The following is a 24,293-nucleotide window of genomic DNA, read 5'->3' on the forward strand; positions in this document are numbered from 1 at the left end:
GATTCATGGAGAAATAAAGCAAAATATGTTTTGTCTGGTTGATACCAGTTTAATTATGTTTTAAACCTACACCCCCGATGCGCCCATATCAGGTCAGCAGCTCCAGTTTGAGAACTGGCACTTTTCTCAAAGCCATTTCCCTTTAGGAATTCCAGTTCCCAACATCTTAATTTAAAACAGACATTTTTGCTTTGCTAATCTCACTAGTTCCTTCCCTCAAGGGAAAAGATAAGAGTGGGGGAAAAAATGTAGCTGTAACACAAAGGAAATAATATTTCTGGTATGTTTAAACATTTTATCTCACTTGTAAACCATCAAATTTGAATACGCATATTCATAGATCTTGATACTTTTTGCATGGTCAGTTTCATTAAAGCCAATATGTTTCCTAGGAGACGAATGAGGAATCTATCATTGGCATTACTCAAACTTTTCATAATTAATCTTTAAAGGATAAAGCATTAAAAGAACCAGAAGGGGAATTAGAAAACATCCAAGGGGATAGTGCATACTGTGATTCCACAGTAGATGCTGAAAGAGCAAATTGGAGCGGATGGATTACTCCTCAACTCAGAATGAAAAACCCCAGAGACATAATTGAGCATATGGCTTTAGAGGACCATTTACACTCCCTCAGCATTACAATCAAATTGTGCTATCTGCAGGTTCTGTACACAGAGCCTGCAGATTTCCTTCCACTGCTGAGTGCAGGGACCAAATCAAACAGACTCCTTTGCTGAAATAGATATAGGTATGAATAAAAAATGATTCTCTCTTTGAGCCCCATCCTGAAAGATCCTCAGCACACTCAGCTCCCCCTGAAGTTAATGAGTTCAGGATGCTCAGCACTACACAGGAGGTATGTAGCACCTTGAAGCTTCAGGGCCTTTGTACAGGGGCTGATCCAGGATTATAGAATGGGGCTGGGATTTAAGGCACTTGATGCAGACGAGGAGAAATTACACTTTTTACTGCCTTCCTACAGCAACAACAAAACAATCACTTAGAGCGTATGTGGTCTCTCGCACAGAATCCCTGGAAACACCACTCCCCTCATCCCCAAAATGGACTTGAGCTTTTACATTTCCCCCCAAAATCCAATTGTTTTTGCAGTCAGTCACAAAAACCAACATTCTTCCAAAAATCACCATTTTAAAATGGAGGAAAACAAGCATCTGATTCTGAGATATAGGAACCAGACCCACGATTTCATCTTGACTGGTAAATAGAGATGCTCCTAGGTTACCATTTCTCTTTCAGACTGATGCATACGGAGTGCCTTGCAACACAGAGATCCTTTTATTCCCAGTGTCCAAGCATGACTGGATTCCAAATCCAGCGTGAATGTCCACAAAACAGGTTACTGAAGCCCACAGAAAACTAATTGCACATGCATCCCTCCATGTAAATTCATAGATATTAAGGTCAGAAGGGACCACTATGATCATCTAGTCCGACCTCCTGCACAACGCAGGCCACAGAATCTCACCCACCCACTCCTGCGAAAAACCGCACCTATGTCTGAGCTATTGAAGTCCTCAAATCGTGGTTTAAAGACTTCAAGGAACAGAGAATCCTCCAGCAAGTGACCCGTGCCCCATGCTACAGAGGAAGGCGAAAAACCTCCAGAGCCTCTTCCAATCTGCCCTGGAGGAAAATTCCTTCCCGACTCCAAATATGGTGCTCAGCTAAACCCTGAGCATGTGGGCAAGATTCACCAGCCAGATACTCAGGAAAGAATTTTCTGTAGTAACTCAGATCCCACCCCATCTACAAACAGGCATTGCTTGAGTCAAGCTAAACGCCTGAATGCCCTGAAGATTTTAGTTATTATTTACTACTTATTTATTTTAAAGATGGCCCTTCAACCACACTGGACAGATCAATATAGGAATGGCTTTCCGGATGACAAATGTCCTGCCATCAAGGAACACCCGTATTCTGCACTGAACGCCTCCAGGCCCCTGCACACCCTAATATTGTAATTGCAAGTTAACATTTCAGCCACTCTCACCTCCACCAGTTTCACTACATTAGGATGGTCCAGCTTTTTCAAGATGGCGATCTCTTGGTGCACCTGTTCAATAGGCCCTTTTGGTTCCAAACAGCCTTCAGATGTGGCTTTGGCACCTCGAGGAGGTGGGCGGCCTGTTTAAAATGGTAAAGATACAGGAGGCAGGTAGCACAAGACAAGTAATAGAAACTGACAGCTGATACATGTGGCTGAGCCAAGGTTGCACCTCACCAACAGTCACAGGATAAAAGGCCTGATCTTCAGGGGTGCAAAGTTTTCCCCTCTCCCCCTGACTTCTCTGGGCATTGCAGGTGTTGGGCACCTCTCAGGAGCATGCCATGATGCATGTATTTGAATAAACCGAGTGCACCGCAAAATACACTAACAGAGATCATTTGAAAGAGAGAAAAGCCAAATCATTGCTTAATACGCATGGTCACTGATGACCTTACCAAGACAAATATCTTCATTTAATTTCAATAGTGTCTGAGATACTATCTGAAGAATAGCACAAAATGCAGATGATCAAAATTCCCAACTCCCCAATTTTTGCAGGCAAGTATTTATTTATTTTGTCTGTTGAGTCTTTACATTTATGCCATCAGAGTGGAATTTCGCCCAGAGACTGACACTTCTTCTTAGCGTGTGTGCAACATGGCTCAGGTGATGTGTGACCAGGATACACCACCAAATTTGGTCTACTGGTTGGATCATTAGCTAGACACAGCACAACTAAGTGACTTGCCCAAAGTCACACAGGAGGTCTGTCTGAGCCAGGAACAGAGCCGAGATCTTCTGGTTCCCAGTCCAGTGCCCTAACCCTCAAATCAACCTTCCCTCCATCTCTCCAGCCCTCGCCCCAAACCTCCAACATCAATATACACAAAATTCAGCACTGCCACAAAGCACTTTCCAACCAGGATATCTGCCTCATACATATATGATAATTCTGCTGTCAGAGACCGTGGGGCTGTATGTTTCCCCCACCCCACCATCTCTGCTGCTCAGCCGTAGATCTCATTAGTTCTCCACACACCAGACAGCCATTTGTCACTTACGTGGAAACCCTGCTTGTCTCATGAGCTTCTTTTTGGAAAGAACTTTCATTGCCTGCAATACAATTAATATGTAAATAGATTCTGTCACTGCTATTGCAAAGAACTCACATGTCTAGGTTGAAACCTCGCTTTTGGGGGCAGACGCTGGATCTTTGTGCAAAGCCAAATGGGCCTGGTGTAGGGGATGAGAAGAGAGCGCAAACCTCATAGGACAAAGAAGTGTTTTTGATCCATCTTCAGAAGCACTGGGGAGACATTGTTCTGCTCACATACAGCATCTTCAGGGGCAGCTCCCCCATGATACCCCTAAATACCTGAGGGGCATATCTTTCCCTCTCTTGTGTCTCCCAGTCTCTTCTCTCCCCACATCCCAGAACCTTCTCTCCCCCTTCTGGTCTCGCCACCAGGTTCACCCACCTAAGATCTTGACTCTACAAGGGCAGCATGACCTTCAGGCAGGTCTTGCTCCTGCTTGGTGCCCCTGGGCCAGCTGAGAAACACTCCTCCCACACCTCATCAGCTAGCTAAGCAACACATTCTCTCCCCTCCAAGGCAAGCTGATGCATCTTCTTCCACATCCCTGGCTTCTGCAGCTGGGTGAGGAGAGCAGGGAGAGTCTCTAAGCTGCAGGATTTCTGCCTGCCAAACAAGGGAGGCAGCAGCCTCTGGCCTTGCTGTTTGGTTGGTGCATGCTATTAGATCTGGTGCGCAGCACAGAAAAGCTAAAAAGGTGGGTGTCAGATCAGGGAGCTAGAGAGCAGGCTGGAACGCTCACGACTCCATCCAGAAGCTGGAGGAGAGGCAGGTCCGCCCCTGCACCCAGCACTAGACTATACTCCACCAGAGAATCTCTGCTAATGATACTCACATAGTAGGTGTTGTCATCTTCATTGTACGCGAGCTTCACAACCCCATAGGAGCCCTAGAAAAATACACCAGCAGCCACAGGTTACTGACTGGGGACCGTCAGAGAAACACATTAGCCACCATGGCTCCCACTATCGGTGAAAATGAGGTCACTCTCTGGACTCCTTTGTAGGCCCCACAGATTCACAATGACTGTGGGGCTCCTCCCGCTGCTCCAGCACAGCCAAAAGGTAACCCCCAAGTTTGAACTCAGCATGGCACAGAACATTTCCACGCCACCTGCCCACTAGCAATAAAAACACAGCAGGTTTCAAGTGCTGTAGCCCCTCAGGCTCCAATGCAGGGAGGTCACCTGAGAGTCCTGACACACCAGCAGCCATCTTGGGGACATTCCTGAGCAGGGAATCACCACAGGTGCCGACCAACCTATTAAAAAGCTCTGTTAGAGAGGTTAAAAGCATGGGGCCAGATCACCCTTTTGCATGGGAAATTATACCTGCTGTGTTTCACTGGACTAGAAATTAACCTTTTAGCACAACTGAAAAGAGGTGTAATTGCATAAAGTAGCAGGGGTGAAGACATTTAATGGAGTATACTTATGAAGGTGTGAGCTGGCTTAGGATAAAATAAATTAAATAGTCCGCCCTGAAACTCCCAGCCTAATGCTCGTATGCCAAAACTGTAAAGTATTCACCTTTCCGATTTCATCTTTCAATTTATATTGATTAAGCTGCACACAGTCCTATGAAAGGAGGGAAAAAAAGTTTGACATGAACCAGTGGCATAACAAAAACAATCATGTATTTATTTGCATTTTTTTTTTTTTGCACAGGAAAAAGAAATGCATTATTCATAAACAGAGCTCCAAAAAAACTCGAGACATCAAAAGCACCATTAGAGTCAATTAACCTAGAGAGGTAAAAATACAATCCTGAAAGAGTAACAGCCTCTTAAATCACAGATGTAATGTTCTTTAGACAATAAATGTCATCTTTTACTCTGCAGATTACTGTATTTGTTAGGTAATGTAAATCCATTCAGGTTGTAACTATAATGTTTGATTTCATTAGCAATAAATGACAGCCATTTGCCAAGATTGGGAATTTCTACACATGGCTAATTACTGACGTTCAAGTGATCATTCTCAATAAGAACCACTCACATGAAATAGGCATATAAAGATCAGTAGCTGAAATGAACAGGTTATAAACCTATCAGAGTGCACCAGGCCTTGTAAGCTGTGGAAAGTTTACTCCTTAACTAACAGCTCGTGACTAACTTCCAGATCCCTTTATTACGTCTAACACACTGTCCAGCAGACTTTCACTGCCTGTTCTGTGTTAGAGACGACAGGTTCTGGGCATGCAATGCAGTATATCTGCTCACTGTTTCAGACTGTTTTTTTACATTCACATTTCCCATGCACTGGGCTGAAGATCAAATCCACCCACCTCTGAACATTGTTTCCAGCACCAATAAGCCCCTCATTTTGCTGTCTTTTTACCATAATTAACAACGAGTTAATTATCCATGAAGAACTCAAACCAGTTACTGAGACCATGTCTTCACTACCACTTTTGTCAATGTAACTTATATCGCTCAGGGGGGTGAAAAAACCCCCCACCCTCCTGAGCGACGTAAGTTGCACCAACAGAAACACCGGTGTGGACGGCATTATGTTGGCGGTAGCTATGCTGGTGGGAGAGCTTCTGCCACTCACTGGAGGTGGTGTTATTATGTCAATAAGAGAACTCTCTCCAATCAGCATAATGCGGCTACAGCTGTAAGCTCGCTAGTGTAGACATGGCCTTTGTAATGACCAATTCCTCAAGGGTTAACACTCCAATCTGAACCCTCCTATGAAATGCCTTTTTTTGGAAAAGCACACGAGGCACAACCATGCAAAGCGCTGACTCATTTATTTAGGCCCAAGCTCTGCTCCCATGAGCATCAATGGCAAAACTCCCATTATCTGCAGTGTGGTTGGAGGAGGCCTTTATTGACCTCACTAGGAGCATCAGGGTGATCAGCACCTTGCAACATAACATGTTATCTTGTATAGTGAGCATTTGATTATTCTGCGTTATTGCTTTTCAGAACTGATAACTACACTTTGCTATTTCAGGTACAAGGGATAGGGCCCCGTGCCAGCCTTGAATGAGATATTGCTTAGGAAGATGTCTCTTTTTAAGCTAACTGACCACATGCCTCCCACCCATTGTATAAAAACATGCACAGATTTATTGCCAGAAGATGAGCGTTAATAGCATAACTGCATTTTCCTTTCAAATATATAATTAAGCAAGAATGGGCAGGAGGTATTAATTCCGCCCACCTCTCTTTTTAATCAGCTGCTGTTGTCAGAGATCACAGAACTCCTTATACAGATTCCTAAAGAGTCTCTCATTCCCCTCCGCCCCCCTTCATCACATCCCCCAATCTGTGGTACTGTCGGCTGTGATAAATACTGCACGAGTTTCATTAATATAACCACACACACACACACAGACTGTGAAGAATCTTTGTTTGGGGGAGTTAGGGCAGGTACACAGGATTCTCCCAATGTTCAAGTTGCATAGAGAAACTCATGATGCATAAATGAGTTGCAGTCCCCATACTAGCTGCTACATTCACAGAAGAGAAGCCAGCGTGTCCTGGTTCAGAGTGGTATGGTCTAGTGGTCCAAGCACAGGATTGGAAGCCAGGAACTCAGGAGTTCTACTCAGAGCTGGGATCAGACTGCCCCAGAATAGCCCTTGGACAAGTCACAACCACAAGGCAGTCTGGCTTGCTGGGGACAGTGCAGGCAGGGAACTGTACAGCCTGGAACAACTCCAGTCAGGAGGGAAAGAGAGGGACATCTGATTATACAATAAATTTAGGAGTCCCAAAGACCTCTGGCTGCACCCTATTCTGAATTTCCTTTAAAGTTAGCAAAATACTCTATTGAAAGAGGACCCCTCCATGAATTAGAGATTGTGTCAAAAGCAACAGGCTAAAAGCATCCTTAACCAACAAGACTGCAGAAGTAGTAACTGGTTTATACTCAGGAAAGCCACATATCACAGAAATGCAGAGTCTGTGCTAAATGTTAAATTACATAGGATATATTTTTCCTTACCTGAAAACCTGTAATAGAAACTTTATTTGATTCCACTGTCGGCCTCCGGGGCAACCGAGGAGAAGAATGTGGAGATGTAACTGGAGAATAAGGGAGAGATAGGTAAATGTAACGTTCATTCACACCTGCATTGCTATTAGGTGACTGAAATCTTTCCTGTTGAGATAGTTTTTGACCTCAAAGATTCAGCTTGGCTCTTGGCTTCCTTGTTACCTCTGGGGGCCCCCTAGAGTGCCAGGAACACCCTCCCCTGCAAGACCCTGGCTATCAGACACCATCATCTCTTCACCACAGCATTCCACATGCTCATCTTTCTCCTGCCTGTCCCGTCCCGTCCCGACTCCTCACCTGGGGCACCAGTCGAATCATACTCTGTCACCACAACAACAGACTCCATGCCCAAGTACTCAATGGTCAGTGACAACAAGCTACACAGATAGTCAGGTGCCTTCCTGCACTCGCTGGGCGGTTCATCGTAACAAATGGGTCTCTCGGTGGAAGGTCTGCTGGGAACACATGATGGCATGATCCACTGGCCAGCTTCATCCCAACTGATGGCGTAGCTCCATCAGAGATAGTAATCTAAAAGCATAAGAAATAGTTAGCAGCAACTTCGTAATGCCATACCTATTGGCCATGCATCACTCATAGGCTTGTTTAAAGACAAGGGTTACTGTTAGCTGGATGTTTAACTGATCTAACAATTTGTTTGAAAGTCAATAATTCTTCTGGCATTTGTCACTCTATAGAATTATTCACTAATCATCCAAGGAGCACCACGGAGTTGGCAATTTGACAGGTGGCAGTTTTCCATCCGAGGCAGTAGCGATCCAGTTCATTCCTATTAACGTTAGCAGAGATGGGGCCAAGACAAACCCCAAGGTTTGGGTTCGGATCAGAATTTGAAGCTAGACCCAATCTCTGTAATGTGCTAAATACTAACACCCATGAAATCTGGGAAGGTTTGGATTCAGATCTGGATTTCAAACCCAAGTTCTGGAGCATCTGGATCTGGGGTACAGAGAGCATGAATTTCAGATTCAAGGTCTGGGGCCCTTCCCTAATTATTGATGTAGTGCCCTGAGCATATCTGATGCTTTACAGAAATAAAGGAAACGGTTCATGCCCCCAAAAGCTTACAATCCAAATCAGACAAGAAAAGAAAAGGACCAAGACAAAGATGTGGTGGGACGGACAAGGGTTAGAAGTAAGAATTATGTCATTTGTTTTGTACTTCTGCATAGGTAGCTTGTTAGGTCTGTTTCTTGTTTAATAAGGTCAGGCTCCAGAAGAGGAGAAGACAGCCTTGGAGTGAGGTCACTTGGGGCCATTAAAGGTCCCGTGGCACTTTTTGTAACAGCAGACGTTAGCATCTAATTGTAACTTGAATTAGAACTGGGCAAGGACACTAGGACTGTCTCCCTAAATGCCCCTTGCGTTTTCAGTTAGACATGCTGGTCTTCCTTACTTTCTGAGGGACTGCTGGATGGTGTTGCTGTGAGTTCTTAAATAGCTACTGCATCCAACCAATGGCTGCATTTCAGTGGCAAGCGAAGTAAATGCTATACATTCCTTACTTATGTCACAGAGACATGGTGAGACTTAATATCTGCAATGTGCTTTGAGATCCTTGAATGAGAACTGCACAGTATTGTTGCTGTTTGAATTATTATTATGAGGCTTTTATTTAATGTTGATGATCCACTATTAGCACAACAGGGTAAAAGCTGAGACAAGGTATAAACATTTGGCTAGGACTCTCACATAACTGATTCCCAGATTGCAGAAAGAAATGTTTAGACAGTAATATTCCTTTTACTCTAACCTATATAAACAACCCTGAGCATCAGCATCAAGATCTTTAAGAAAAGCCAGACACCATAGCCTGATCCTATTGACAGTCAGGGGAGTTGTTCACCAACTTCAGTAGGGTCAGAATCAGGCCCTCTGCTCTCAGACGCATAGATGCAACTACAATGAATATCAATGGGCGTTACCGTATTTTTTTTTGTATTCCACTAGCATCCAATGGTCCAATCAGGATCATGCCCTCTTGTGCTAGGCAACGGGGAAAAGACAGTCCCTTTCCAGAAGGTTTTTTATGGTCCTGAGACTAGTACTCAGTATCTTCAAAGACCAGGTCCTTATTTGGACTAGGGCCCTGACTCCGAAATCTGGTCTGGGTGGGCAGAACTCTGCACCTGTCCAGGACACCATGGAAGCCAATGGGACAACACATGGGCACAAAGATCCGATTGGTTATTTTTTTAGGTCCAAATCCCGCAATCAACCACATTGTTTTAGCTTATCCTCTATCCATTCTTTGCTTTCTATATTTTCACATTTTAGTTTTTTTTTTTAATTAGATTTATGAACCATGGAAATGACTGCGAAATTAACTTTGTTAAAAATAATAATAATAATAAATAATAATAATAATAATAGTCAAGTCTCTATGGCTCTGATGCATTAGAGACAATTCCATACAGTTATTTCTTTGAAAACCATCAAGGTGAAATTAAGCAGTGGAGTCTTTGCTTGTCCAAGGTGGATTGCTGTAGAAACCCTGTGAATGACCCCCGTGTCATCTGGATGAGACAGCATTTCCCAGGTGCCAGAAACAACTTGGCTGAGATAACAGGCTAGGAGTTTTATTTGAGCAAGGCTGGAATACACAGGCAGAAAGAGGATTGCTTTTCCCACTGCAACGCAATTTTAGTTTTAATTTCTAGGTTGACAAGTTGCCACCAGTAAAAAAAAAACCCAAAAAAAACCCACCTCAGACAATGATTTATTTATTTATTTATTTTTGCCCTGTTGTTCCAACACCTCAGTAAGGAAGCTGCTTAAAATTAGATCCACTTGTCTAAAATTAAAATTTCCCGTATGTTGTGCCCTCTGGCATAGCTGCTCTGAATCAATATAGTAGAAATTAAGTCAAATACAAAAAACAAGCAGTCTCTTTCCCTCTTAAAAAGTCTTTATAATTGCATAATTGCCATTTCAGACACAGAATCGTCTGTATAAAGGAGACCATTTGCTCTGAAGCTGGAATGGCCCACTGACAAAACTATGCTGCTCTCTTTGACACGTCACAGTTTACTGCTTGCAGATTAAGAGACAAAGAAGAAAAAGAAATTAGAACACAGTGAAAGACACAAATAAAACCAGTTCTTAGCAGAAAGGGTAAATTATTTAAGAAGTGATAGATTCAGCTGTCCCTTGCTGTTCAAAAAAGATGGGATGCCTAATACTCCACTAGATAGGAATTTTTTCTATCCGGCAGGAAGTCTGTTATTGATGTGTGCTAGCTAGGACGCTGTGCTATTTGGCTTGGAGCAAAGCTGCTTGTATCTATCTATTTTGCAGATGTGTTCCTGGACCTCTGTTCTCAGCCAAGAAGCCTCCAGGTTTAGCAGCTGCTACATTAAGTTCAGGTTGTTGATGTGTATTGGAGGCCCATGGTGCCCCCATGGTATGGTGTCAGGAGAGCAAAGATGCCACCGAAATTAAAGATTTAAACATTAACTGTTTGTGAGGAAGATTGTAGTGGACCCAGCACAGCAGCAAGCTGGTCCTTTCCACTGCACATAGAGCCTGACTTCGATGGAGCAGGATCAATGGATACTTCATGGGATCTTTTCCACTGAGCCCTCATTTTTGTTGTTGCTAGGGAAAGGCATAAATGAAGCACACCCCCACATCTGCATGTGCAAAATTAAAGGCAAGGTTTGAAAAAGCAGGCTCTGGCAGCTCAGTCCTGCCGCGTGCGAAGAGCCTCCAAACTACATAAAACTTCCTTAGAAATTCAGGGTGCTCAGCATCTGGAGAGTCCAATCCTGCTGCCAGCCACTGCAGTCATGGTCCAAATAAATTCCCATCAAGTTCAGGGGGAGCTGGCCCAGGCCTTATATGTTGAGTGTGAGCATTCCTGCTGCTGCCAGCAAATCCATGGAACAAAACTGATTAGGAGCAGAGCCGCTGCACTAGTAAATGACACAGGACTTGTGAATCCATTAGAACTGCACAGCACAAGTGCATTTTAATGCACTCCCTCGAGTGGTGCATTAAGAAAACTGAAAAGCAAACAAGCAAAGAGAGCAGATGGCTCTTAAAGGCTGGTTTCCATTTGCTGTAGGTTCTTTTAGGAGCCACGCCAGTGTGCAGAGATAAATAGCTTTCCCATTAGCCAGGAACCATTGCCAAAGCGCTGCGCCCTGCCCCCCCACCATTCACCGCCACCGCACTTCAGAAACCACACCAAACAAGGAAGAACCTGGGCGTTTCTCATTCATGGGGCATAGCGAGATGAACCTGAAAGAAGTGGAAAGCTGGCTTGCCCTTGATGTGGTGTATTGCAAAGGCCCGAGCTAAGGAGGATCACAGATAGCATTCTGGGGTGTGTATGCTTATCAGCAGGCCATCACATTCTGCCCATATCACCACAATTATCCAAACCTAGACTTGTCATTGTATGCCGTGGGCCCACGCAGGGCTTGGGCTACTTATCAGAAATGCTAGATTTTGCAGCTAGTCTTTACCCAACAGAAAATAGTTTCCAGCCCTTCAGAAAGGGGATGAAATGAAGTCAGAGCAATATCCATCGAGGTGGTGAACATTTGTACATTTAAGCCCCACACTGGCCCTCCACAAACAGAAGAGGGTGTGTGGGTGGTTGCAGCATTGGCAAGCCTATATACCAATTACATGACCTCTGCCCTTGTGGAGGCAAGTGGGGACCCTGAGAAGGAGTACCAGAACGGAAGGGCTGCACAGCCTCTCTGCACCCAGCTCCCTCATTGAGAGATGGATTTTACCACTTACACTCCACCTGCAGAAAACATGGCTTTCTTTGGGTCTTACGTAGGTGACATGAATTTTCACTGGTAGTGGTTTAAACTACCGTGCTGCTTTGCATTTGTTTCTGGTACCTGCCAGGGTTTTATAGCAATAAGAAAGTAGAGATTTCCGAAAGTGCTCAGTGCACCAATTTACCCCTCCTACATTACGGGAGATGGCAACGTTCACCTGCTTTGTAAGGTTAATACAGACACAGCCATAACTAGCCACTTGCTTGTCACATTAGAATCTTTTTTAATTCATAGGGCAGCTGCTTGAAGACTAGCTGGCATTAGAAAGCTCATGGTGAACAGTTCTGGGCTAATACTGTGTAAAAGTAAATTTAAAGTCACAAAGTATCAGCAACACTTTAGAGCAGAGAGAGTGCACTGGACTTGGGGAGTTAATTGGCTTGACAAGGCTAAACATATCAAGGCTGATTAATTCAAGTAGGCTTCCTGTGCTCTGTAAGCAGGCTAAAGATCATCAGACCCTCAACACAAAGCTTTATGTTTAAGAATCGTGGCACTTTACTCAGGCAGGAGCAAGAAAGAAAATCCACAGACTTCCTTACCTATGTTGTTCTGGGCAGGGGGAACTGGGCCTGAGAATTGGGAGGGAAACCTGTCATCTTAGATGACACAATGACCAAATTAGACCCCCCCACACAAATATTCCACAAACCCGTTGCCTTTCAAGAACGGCCAGTTCATGGGAATGTGCAGAATCTAATGATAATGCAGTCTGTTTTTCTTTTTAATAAGCATATGGGGAATCTGAGGAGGAGGACATAAATTTAATCAGCTGGAGAAAAAAAAAAGGCAAAGCTGGACTGGAAATGAATTACTTTGAGAAGGAAAATGCATTTGCTTGTCTCTCCATTGTTGCAAACACCCCGTAATCCCATCAACGGCACACATGTGGAACACAGGCACATTCTGGTGTTGGATCAAAGCATGCCCCAAATATGCAAATGGAATAGGTACCTTGTTTTAGAGCCACACACATGGAAAATCCTCAAGAAGCAGAACAGTCTGGTGTGTATAATTTTTTATTGGCACATTTTGCCTGTTGGCTGCTTTCTATACATAAGCCATACCCACTGCAGTAAGACTATTAAGGACAAACAATTGCACATCTAATTCACAAATAAGTGAAATAATAAAATGAAAGAGTTCCATGTAATGCTGGTATCACTCAAAGTCCACATGGCTTAACAAAATGGTATGGGCGTGAGGTTGACCTTAGTGAGGAAGAGGAGGAGGAGAAGCAGTCTGACATTTATAGAATGCCTTTCCCCATCCGAAGGATGCAGAGTATATACTGGAATTATATAAACCCTCACTTTGCACACCACTGAAATGCAGCCACCTACGGAGTGGAACATGGCAACTGCTTAACAGCACAAAATAAAACTACACAATATTTGATGGCAGGGAGCAAAAATAATTCCTTTGCAAGTTATTTGTTCATTGATACTGTGCCTGTCAAAACTGTAGTTGAGTGCTTCCTAGTAACGTTACATGCAAAATGAAATCTGTAGCATCAGAGGATGACTTATCAATTCATCAAACACACTGAATGCAGAAGAACGCAGAGAGGAAAAGCAGCTAAGGGTAAAAGTTTTAATGGATAAAGAACATGCTTAGAGTTTACAGGCAGTGAACATCTTGCAAAGCTAAGAAAGGCTGGGAACAGGAAGCTGATGCAAGGGAAGAGAAACTTTCTGGACACGTTTATAGATGCTTGGTGCCAAATTCACAGCTGGCCAGAGAGGGTGCATTTCCCTAACTCAGTGGAGTTACCCTCACTTAAGCCAGTGGTGAATAAAGCATTTGATCCTCCACAAGGGCTTGTGTTTTGTTCATTTTTAGCTCAAAAGACTCCAGCTTCTCCAGTTTGATAGCTGAAGAGTTTCAGGGGAACAGAAAGTGGGCAGGGCTGGGGGGAGGAGGGGAAAGCATACATTCCTTGTTTACACTTGACTCCCCTAAGATGGCTTTCTGACTCAGACAGAATTCCCTTACAGGTTTTAGTTTATTTTAGTTTCATATATTTTTTAAAGGTGGTACCAATGAACATGAGGGACTGGCAGTACTGTGTAGAGCCAATCATCTCCTTCCCAATGTCCTTCAGTCCTGATCTGCAGTTCTCTCAGCAATCCTAACTCTAGACTCTAATACAACTCTGCCAATGCTCTTATTGTTAAGTGATAGGCACGGTGCAGAGGTCATTGTCTCTACCATTACAGACAAGATCAGCTCACACATATAATATACAGGAAGAAGATCCAATTCAGAGCAGCAGCATCATCCCTGCTGCTCATGACTTGAGCCTTTTTAGGGTCCTTAAAATGAGAATACCCAGTGATCTGAGCCCGGATTTAAATCCGGACCCCAGAGATTAAAGCCAAGCACAGTTACTCATCACCCCACTTAGCTCTTGCTTCTCTGAATCTTCAGTATCTAGGCAGTTTCATTTCTCGACATATGTGGATGGAGCAAGTGATAAAAAGATAGCAACAGACACATTGCTATGTGCTTTCATTCCCACCACTCACTGACCCCTTTTGACAGTCTCATCAGCAAAGCCAAGTACTGAATAAGGACTCTGATCTGTCCTAGCAAACAAGAAGACTGGGGAGGGGGTGTGTGTTATGGAAACCTGGACTGCCACTGTCAGTGCTGTTCCTGGCCCGGGGGTCGACAGACAAATACAGGCTCCAGAGCTGTTAATCTAGCATCTTTTAACAGCAATAAATTGACTTAAAGAAAACCAAAAAACTGAGTCAGACTAACTCCAGTTCATAGTAACGCAAATAGTATCATATCTCATCATCTGGGAGCCAGAATTAAGAAAGTCAGTCATTAGCATATCCCCCGGGGCCAGCTCATTGGAGTCATTTCTGAAAATGGTATGAGCTAGCATACTATGTGTGCTGCAATGGCTAATACTTCCCCAGTTTGGGGGGGTGGGGGAGGGAAATGGATGATCTTGGGGCTAAACCTAAGGACTGGGTCTAAAGAGAGCTGGGTTCCACTGCTAACACTGCCAAGGACTTCCTGTGGGACCTTGGGCAAGTCACTTCACTTCTCTGTGCCCCAATTCCACATCTGTTAAATAAGGATAATCTATTATTTGCATTGTGTTAACACCTCAGAGCCTAGGAATTGACCAGGATACCATTGTGCTAGGGACTGTACAAACACCAAAAAGATGCAAAGAATGACTGAAGACAGATCCAAGCTCACTTTTGGACTCCCTAGTTCCCTCCCTCCCCCCACCTGAATAGGCGTTTGCCTTGTTATGTCTTGACTAATCGAATAGCAAACAATGTACTATTTTTTTCTGTATCCTGGTTAAAAGTTAACCAGAGAACAATGGAGATCAGTTGCCACATTTTCGCTAGACAAAGAACAGTCATCATTTCACTTTTTGTGATCAAAGGGGCTCTCATAACTTCCAAGAACAAGATGACAAAAATACGATTTGTAATAATGGTGGCACTGATCACATGCCACCTCTTCCTACAGGCTAACGAAAACCTTGATGGAAACACGCTAGCAGCTGTAGTACACAAAGACTATATCTACATTAGATTTTTTGATAGAAATCTCCCACCATTGCACTTACATTCGTGCAACTCAGAACAGTTTGATAACACGGCGATAAAAATGCCAGAGGCCAACTGAGTCCTGCCTAGGGTAGCCAGGTGTCTGGTTTTCGACCAGAATGCCTGGTTGAAAAGGGACCCTGGCAGCTCCAGAGAGCACTGCTGACGGGGCCGTTAAAAGTGGTCAGCGGTGCAGCGGGGCTAAGACAGGCTCCCTACCTGCTCAGCTCTGCATGGCTCCTGGAAGCAGCAGCATGTCCCCTCTCTGGCTCCTACGCGTAGGGGCAGCCAGGGGGTTCTATACGCTATCCCCGCCCCAAGTGCCAGCTCTGCAGCTCCCATTGGCCGGGAACTGCCGCCAATGGAAGCTGCGAGGGTGGTGCCTGCAGATGATGCAGTGCACACCACACACAGCCACCTGGCTATACCTCCATGTAGGAGCTGGAGGGGGGAACATGCCACTGCTTCCAGGAGCTGCCTGGAGTCTGCACCCCAACTCCCTGCCCCAGCCCTGATCCTCCTCCTGGCCTCCGACCCACTCGATCCCTGCCTGGAGCAACCTCCTGCACCCAAAACATCTCATCCTCAGACCCACCTCAGAGCCTGCACCCCCAGCTGGAGCCCTCATCCCCTCCCGCACCCCAACCCCCTGAGCCAGCCCAGTGAAAATGAGCGAGTGAGTGAGGATGGGGAGAGTGAGGGACAGAGGGAAGAGGGACAGAGTGAGCGGGCGTGGGGCCTCAGAGGAGGGGGCAGGGCAAGGGTGTTCAGTTTTGTTCTAGTCCTGCCTCCACTTATGAGCCCATCGTTGGGACCAATGGGCCCCCATGAGGCTCGATCCACCAGTGAGGGGTGAACGCTAATAATCTTTGTTAACTGTTTGGTGAGTTATAGGGCTACTTCCCTCTGCCTTGCCCATCCAACAGAAAACGACAAGAGCGTGAAAATGAATGCAGGGGCTCAGCTGGGAGTTTGCATAACTCTGGGGGATTCCCAGAGGAGTCAAAAATGACATTTTACAAGAACTTCAAGAATCTTGATAAGAAATGTAAGAGCCACTGTTGGGAGGAAAACCACAGCCCTTATCTTGGTGAAGGTACGAATGCAGTACTGTGAAGCATTTGCAGATTGGAGGATACAGCTATTTCCTGCAGGTACTAAGACCTCAGATCAGCAAAGCACTTAAGCACGTACTTAACTTTAAGCATATCAACGGTCCCATTGACTTCAATGAGACTACTCACATGCTTAAAATTAGGCCCATGCTTAAGCGCTTTGCTAAATTAGGGCCTGGGTGGTGTTACGTGAGGTACTCGGCCTCCTTAGCTCCCATTCGCATTAGCTCCAGTGTCTTGGTCGAATTCCAACAATGGAGTTCACAGCAGCAAAGTATATGAGAAATAGATCAAGCCTCCCACCTCCTAGTGAGCTGACTTGATGAATGTACCGAAAGAATTTTGAAATCTGATAGTTATTTAATTTTTTAAAATGCATGGTTAATAGAGCAGCAGCCAGCTCAAGTTTAGCAATTGCAGCACTTTGCCACCATAAAACAGAAAGGGTCTGGAAAACAAACAAAACACAAAACCGATCCCCACCTCCCCAAAATAACTCCTCTGCATTGGTCTGATCGCCTGTCAGGTGAAGGAGAAAAGACGCCAGGGAACTTTGTGTCGGCAGCATCTGACGACTAAAAGCACCAATTATTGGGACTTTCCAGACGAGAATGCTGCTTGAATGCATGTGTACATGTATCACTCAATAATATGTTAGCTCCCTCCACTCACACCTAGCCAAGAGGAATCCTCCCAGGTTTCATTTTTAATAAGCTCTCCCTGCTAGTTAGATAATGGGAGATGCACTGAACTGCTTTGTGAACTCCACTTAAAAGTCATTACGCAGAATTGAGCTGAAAGCAAAGCCCCGATCCCCCAAAATGCTTTAACCATCTAATGAAAGTTGCGTTCCCTTGGATTGATATTGCTTGGCAAGATACTTAGGTTATTTGGTTACAAATGGGCTTTATTTTTAAACCTACATACCATATTCCTTTCAGGCATTTATGGCGAGGGGAATGGAAACCTAGAAGGACAGGCAGCCTTTTCACTTCTAGGACACTGACTGACTAACTGCAGGCCAGGTTGGGAGGAAAAAGTAAATATATTATGGTAGTGCTCAAAGACCTCAAATCCGTATTGGGGCCCCATTGTGCAAGGCACTGTACAAGCAAAGAAGAGACAATCCCTGCCCTCAGAGCTGAAGTGGTCCAATATTAAATGAGTTTGGTGGGTCTCTGTTCAGCTCCTGGTAGACTGGAGGCATCACCACCAGAACTACCAGAAAAAATTGTACTAATTGGCCCCCTTGCTGGTAGCCCCAGCAGAGAAGCCAAGGACTTGCTGGATCCTAGAGAACGACCTGCCTTCTCTCCCATTTCCCCCCTTGAAAGAGATCTCTCCAGGTCACAAACAGTGCTGCTCTCCCACCATGCCCTGTGGCTAGAGAAAACCACTCTCCAAAGCAGTTAATTAGCACCTTTGACCAGCACTAAATTTACTATTCACACATCCATGCAGACTATTGCTTTACTTAAGCTTTCTTGGATGCCTTAAATCCCAAGCCTAATCACAGCCATAGGATAGGGCTCCTGGTTCTATATCAGTTCATGAGTCTCAGCTAAGTATTTGCTGAATGGCTTTCAGCGGTTATTGCAAATCCCTGCCCAGAGAGATCCCAAGGAAACGGAACCAGTTTGCTTGCTCACTGCTCTCCTGAGCTGTGAAATTGACTGGACCTTGTACTGTACTGAGCAGCATTTGTACAATACTGCAGATGAAATGCAGTAAAGGTAAATCCAGCAAGAACTGTGAAATAAATGAAATCCAAAGACAGGTGTTTTCAAGCCTCTGGGAGTGTATTACAGTACAAATAATTGAACAGGGGCTTGGCAAAGCCTCCAAGTTACTGATCTCATCAAACTCCACTGAACTTAAGTCTGGTTTTGTTCTAGTCATAGCACAGAAGCCCCTCTCTGTGGGCTTAGCAGCCTCCTTCTTCTGGCTGATGATAGCTCAATATTGGTCTTAATTCTCTTTGAACTCAGTGCAGCCCCAAATCCAGCTAGCCACTCCATCCCTTAGGATCATCTCTGGCTCCCTCGGATCATAAAGCTCCTCCTTTCTAACCACTCATGGCACCAGATTTTGATCTCTGTTACACTAGCATAAACCCAGAAGGATTCTGCTGAAGCCAGTGGAATTGCTCTGGATGTATACCTATGCAGCTCAGATTAGGCCCCGTCTCTGGTGATGGCTCATGCTCTGCTTAGACCCTTCTTCTAAGGAGGGCCACGCAGTCAGAGGCTCAGCTGTTTACTTTGTTCTTTTGCTGCCATTTTTATGATGGTGATGCTCAATACCATGTATACATTTACAGCATTACTGGTACCTCCCTGACCTCTCTCTGGGTGTCTTAAGCAAGTAAGACTGTGGTTTTGCCTCTGTTTCCTTCGGATAACTCACTTTCAGTAAATGTGTAACTCCTCCATCTTCCCCCTCCTCAATTCACATTTCCCCTTTGCCTTTAACTGTAGTCATCCATGACCCTAAACTCTCTTCTTCCTCCTCCCACATCAGCAAGTTGCCTATCATCCCCTCAATGCTGCCTGTGTATCACTTCTGAACCAATCCTCATCCATGCCTTCATTTCCTCTTGCCTTCACTATGAGAAGTCTCACGTCTCTAGCCAGTTTCCAGCTCTCCAAACTGTGTGCACGGTCTGCAGTTGCCAGCCTCCTTGCATGCAACGCCTCCATAACTCCCCACTGGCCTCAGGATTTGCTTCAATTGCTTCCTCTTTAAAACTTTCTAAGGATTTTGCTCTCTCTCTTCTCCTGTCACTGCTTCTACTACTCTTGAGTATCAGCACGCAGCAAGTCCCTTTACTATTGGCTACTGATGGCGTGAAAGCCTTCTCCTCTGCAGCTCATGTCGTTCTGAATCTCTCAACCTCACTGACTCCATTTCTTTTCAGATTTAATCTGAAATGTTCTTTCCTTCTGATCCAAACAATCTAAGTCTTTTAGGTACTTACATAGCGCCCACATGACCATAGCTTAGTGCCTCACAGTCTTTCATGTATTTCTCCTCATAGCACCCTTGTGAGGCAAGGCAGTGCTATTTCCCCCCCACTTTACAGATGGGGAACTGAGGCACTGAGAGACTAAAGACAGGAAGTCTGTGGTAGAACAGGAAGCTGAACCCTGGTGCCCCACACCCCAGACTAGAGATCTAATCACTGGACCATTCTTCTCAACTCTGCTCATACTTATTAACGATCAAATTATTTTGAGATAAACAATAAAAATGATGCTGTGATTCTACACAGTGCTTTCCAGAGGATTTTCGAAGGCTGTACAAAGGATAAGCTGCATTAGAGAGAGAAATATTCTGAAAATTACAGAATGAGAGAATTAAAATAGATCCTCATGCTCAAACGCAAACATGCTCAAGACAGCATTTATCAAGAAATCTCGACAGACTCTGAGTATTACTAAAGGGAAAATGAGAAGCACTCTCTATGCAGTTCCCTCAGATAGTGCTTTATAGAAAGGGTAACTTAAACCGTGAGGCTAGAGCCCTGGACTGAGACTCAGTGGACGGAGATCTGTGCCTCAGTTTCCCCATCTGTAAAATGGGAATAATGATACTAACCTCCAAGCTTTGAGATCTATGGATAAATATCACTATACAAGAACTAGGTATTGTTATTTCAGGTTCAGGTCATAACATTATAGAAAAGGGCATTTTGTTTGGTGGAGAGTGAAATCACTTAGGTAAACTAGGAAGACTTGGCCATTGATAGCCACAAGTGATCTGAACTTGCAGTAAGGGGAGAATAGGCCCATTAATTTAATCAAAACAAATATAGATAAGTACACATTCTGCTACACAGCAGACACGCACAGAGCAGACAGAAGGAGGAGGAAGTACATGTAATGTCATCTCAGCTGAGATAAATACCAACCACTCTCCTCATTCTGGACCGAGAACGTTCAGTGGTATCCTGAGGGAGAGTAAATGTGCTGGCTGCTCTACGTGCAGAAGGAAAAAAAAAAAAAACTATTGGGAAAAAGAATCAGAGCAACCGCTTGAAGGCACAAGAAGTTTTCAATCCTCCCCCAGCTCCACCACCAGAGTGAAACTGTGGGAGATGCGGAGACATTCTCATGCCCCGGGAGAGTACAGAGAGTTGCGTCAGTAGTAGACTATAGGACAGAGGTGGGCAAACTGCGGCCCATGGGACCCTCCTGCCTGGCCCGGGAAGCTAGTCCCCGGCCCCTTCCCTGCTGTTCACCCTCCCCCGCAGCCTCAGCACACTGCACTGGGCAGCCTGGCAGCACAATTGCAGAGCCTGGCCTGACCCGGTGCTCTGGGCAGCGCAGCTGTATCACCGCCAGCCACCAGTGCTCCAGGCAGCGTGGTAAGGGGGGGTTGGATAGAGGGCAGGGGAATTTGGGGGGCGATGGTCAGGGCGGTCAGAGGGCGGGGGTGGGAGGGTGTCAGATAGGACTAGGAGGCGAGGGCTGGGCCATGCCTGGCTGCTTGGGGAGACACAGCCTCCCCTAACCGGCCCTCCATACAATTTTGGAAACCTGATGTGGCCCTCAGGCCAAAAAATTTGCCCGCCCCTGCCATAGGAGATACAAGTCAGATCAACAAGAAGGCCCCAGTGGCCGTAAAAGTGGCCAGAGCCAGAAATCAGGATGCAATGCAAAATGAAACAAATAGGAGCTAGGGTGGGAGGCTAGAGGGAAACCTGACTGTTAAAGGGTTTACTAAACACGGCTGCTTCAGACACATATGGAGCTGCAGGGAAACCTAGAACAAGGAAGGGGGCGGTTGCTACTAACATTAAAACATTAGCATATTGCACCTGTTTGTTAAACTCATGACAAAATCTGGAACAATCCTAAAAAAAGGGTGAACACAGGCCTACAGCAGTGGGTCTATTTTTAAAAGAAAGCTATAGGGGAGACTAATTTAATGGTGGCCACTTCGGCTCTGGAATTATTTGTATCGTTCCTATTCCCAGAACATACAAACACAAATAATCAGTTTATAAACTGATTGCTACTGCCCCGAGAGTTAAAAGACTGATGTTCTTGCAGCTCCCACATCTCCATTTAGAGAGACACCACACCAGGTCAAAACTGGCCCCAACTTTACATTTTCTTAGGATGAAAATGGTTATTTAAAAAAAAAAAAGTCTTTGTCAAACCTAGATCCAATGGGAAGAATGCGGGGAGGGGGGGTTTACTCCAACAGAAACATTTTCTTAACTAACCCTCCCTCATCAGAGTTTGCCACCCGAACATTGGCACGTTAGGCTAGTGCATAAAAACCCAGACACCCGAGTAGAAACAGAAGTGAAAACTAGTTTCCTTTTTCCCCAACCCGAGAAAAATTCAAAAATGGTTGTGTGCGTGCTGGGGATGGGAACAGGTGCTGCAAGTTCCTTAGCCCCTAGGGTCTGAAGAGCCTGTCAGTCTGGCTGCTGTGGGGTTGTGTGTTGCTGTTTAGTTGGTTTGGGTTTTTTGGCAGGGTGGGGAAGAGGCCACTCGACTTTCAGCTAATGAAGTGGGGGGCTGGGGATTTGCTTTCTTCCCAGCCATCACTATCGTGGGTGTTTGAGAGGACAGGGCTTGACGGGGGGGGGGATGAGGAATGAACCCCCACCCACACACAGATTTGAAAGAGGGCAGATCCAAGCTAGGCTCCCCCTAAGGGCATGCGGACTAAGCTAACTCAGGGGTGCATATTCCTATATGGCAACAGCTGCTGGGTTCTGCACGTGGGCGCCCCATCCGCGCAGCATTCCCAGGCCCAGGGAGCTGGAGAGGATCCCAGCTCACCTCTCAGCCCCCAGCCTCAGCTGAGTGACAAGCACCGGCCACTAGAGCCAAACAAAGCCAGGCCAGTTACAGAGGCAGTGCTGAGTCTCTCCCACCAGGTTTCCATCCCATGTCCTTTGTGGGTGTCCCCCCTCCGCCGCCCCCAGTATCTTATTCGTTTCCCTCCCAGCATGGTCCCTGCATCACATCGCTACAGGGAACCGCCTTACCACACAACACAGAGCCATCAGCTCAGCCACCCTTCACAGCCCCATCCCCTCCACCGAGCTGCAGCTCCCCTTCCACCCAGCATCGCCCCGCCAGCCAATCCCAGGCCTCGCTTTGTCCCTCTCCGGTACTTTGGGGTCCACCCTCTGCACTAGCCAAGGATGCAGCACCATCCAGCCCGGAGATACCGGGGAATACCGCCCGCCCGGGCGGCGTGCCCCTCCCTTCCCCAGGGCAAAGCGACTCCCCTTCTCTGGGCTGGCCCAGGCCTCCCCTGCCAGCCAGACACTGGATGCAAAACCCGCTCACTCCCTCCATCCCCTCCCTGCGCCCGCACCCCGCCCGGAGCGCACTCCCAATTGCAGGGCAGAGCAAGAATTAAGCCCCTCCACCCACCGACCAGCGGAAAACGCTGCCGCCGGTCTCCGGTGCCTGGCTCCCTTCACGGGAACAGGAGCGAGCTGCATGCCCGCCTCGCCCCGGAGCCCCTGCTTACCTAGCAAGCGCTCCCGGGCGCAGCCCCAGCTCGCTTCTTCTGGGTCTCCATTGCGCTGCGATCCCCACCTTCCCCCGGCGCAGCAGCTCTTCCCCCAGCTGCTGCCAGCGACACCTCGATTGGCTGCGACTGGGAGATTTTCCGGCCCAGAAGGAGAGAGTCAGATTTCACCAGCACCCTCGTTATTGGCCGCTGCAAAGCCAGAGCTTCGCTGACTGGCCCAGATGTGCAGCTTGCAGGCTGGTCTCTCCCAGCGCCTTTTTGCTTTCAATTTTGCTCTCAAGCTGTAGAGACAGCGGCAGATGCCAGCAGGGAATGGAAAACAGGGGCGGCACTCAAGACACGCGCTCTCTGTTATATCCTCGTGTGCTTGAGTGTGCCTGTCTCCCTCGGTTTCTTTACAGATCCCTCATTGTTCACCATTTAGAAAAGCCATTTCCGGGGAATAACTTCTTCCCTGGCCTTCTGGCTAAGGATAAATTTTGTTCAGCCTGTTTGATCAGTTTAACAATCAAAATGATACTTAGAAATTAGTCCAGCTTTTCCTCCACAGAGCCCACACAACTTTACAAAGGAAAATATAATAATCTTCATTTTGATGATGAGGAAACACAGAAGTAACTTCCCCCAAAGGCACACAGTAAACCAGGGGCAGAATGGAGACCAGAACCCAAGTCTCTGGAATTCTCATCCCTAGCCTCAGGGCCAATGTAATGTCCCCTTTAAAAGGGGGAGCAAGTCCATCCCATGCAAGCAGATAAAGTTCATCCAGGATTCTGTATGCACAGGCTAATCAATTTAAAAAAAAAGTGGGTGAAAGCCGGGCCTACTGAAGTGCATGGGAGTTTTGCCATTCACTCAGTAAAGCCAGGATTTCAACCTGTACTTATGTTTTGGCCAAACCAGGTTCTAACAAGAGTAGGCAGCCAAAGACAAGACCAAGCCATGTTTAAACAATGAAGCTCTAGACTATATACAGAGCTAGGGTACAGCATGGTTTCTGAACACTGCTTAGGTCTGGCCACAGTGACCCATCAGGCTATGAGAGAATTCCTGTTTGAGATCAACAAAGCAAAAACTGTGTTTAAGGAGTTTTCTTTAAACCTTTGCCTGAGTAGGTGTGTAAGAGAGAGGGGAGGAGAGGTTCACTAGTTGCTGATGTGAC

At 45.9% G+C, this 24,293-nt stretch overlaps 1 protein-coding gene across 6 annotated transcripts in view; it reads right to left on the minus strand.

Annotated features, from left to right (window-relative positions):
* Window positions 1-23,635, minus strand: part of CAMKK2 (calcium/calmodulin dependent protein kinase kinase 2) — a 46,794-nt gene extending 23,159 nt beyond the window's left edge. The window contains exons 1-7 of one of the 6 annotated variants that reach the window (XM_073312288.1): window positions 23,129-23,635; window positions 7,409-7,642; window positions 7,061-7,140; window positions 4,634-4,681; window positions 3,941-3,994; window positions 3,073-3,124; window positions 2,015-2,148 (exon numbers count right to left, since the gene is read on the minus strand). In XM_073312288.1, coding sequence (XP_073168389.1) covers window positions 2,015-2,148; window positions 3,073-3,124; window positions 3,941-3,994; window positions 4,634-4,681; window positions 7,061-7,140; window positions 7,409-7,586 — 546 coding nt within the window. In that variant the 5' untranslated portion in view covers window positions 7,587-7,642; window positions 23,129-23,635. Of the gene's footprint in view, window positions 1-2,014; window positions 2,149-3,072; window positions 3,125-3,940; window positions 3,995-4,291; window positions 4,366-4,633; window positions 4,682-7,060; window positions 7,141-7,408; window positions 7,643-23,128 lie in introns of those variants that run through there. The other 5 variants (XM_073312287.1, XM_073312285.1, XM_073312286.1 and 2 more) reach the window with 5 other exon arrangements.
* Window positions 23,636-24,293: the final 658 nt, after the last annotated feature.

Source organism: Lepidochelys kempii, chromosome 15 (assembly GCF_965140265.1).
Source record: "Lepidochelys kempii isolate rLepKem1 chromosome 15, rLepKem1.hap2, whole genome shotgun sequence".
NCBI classification, from domain to species: domain Eukaryota; kingdom Metazoa; phylum Chordata; order Testudines; family Cheloniidae; genus Lepidochelys; species Lepidochelys kempii.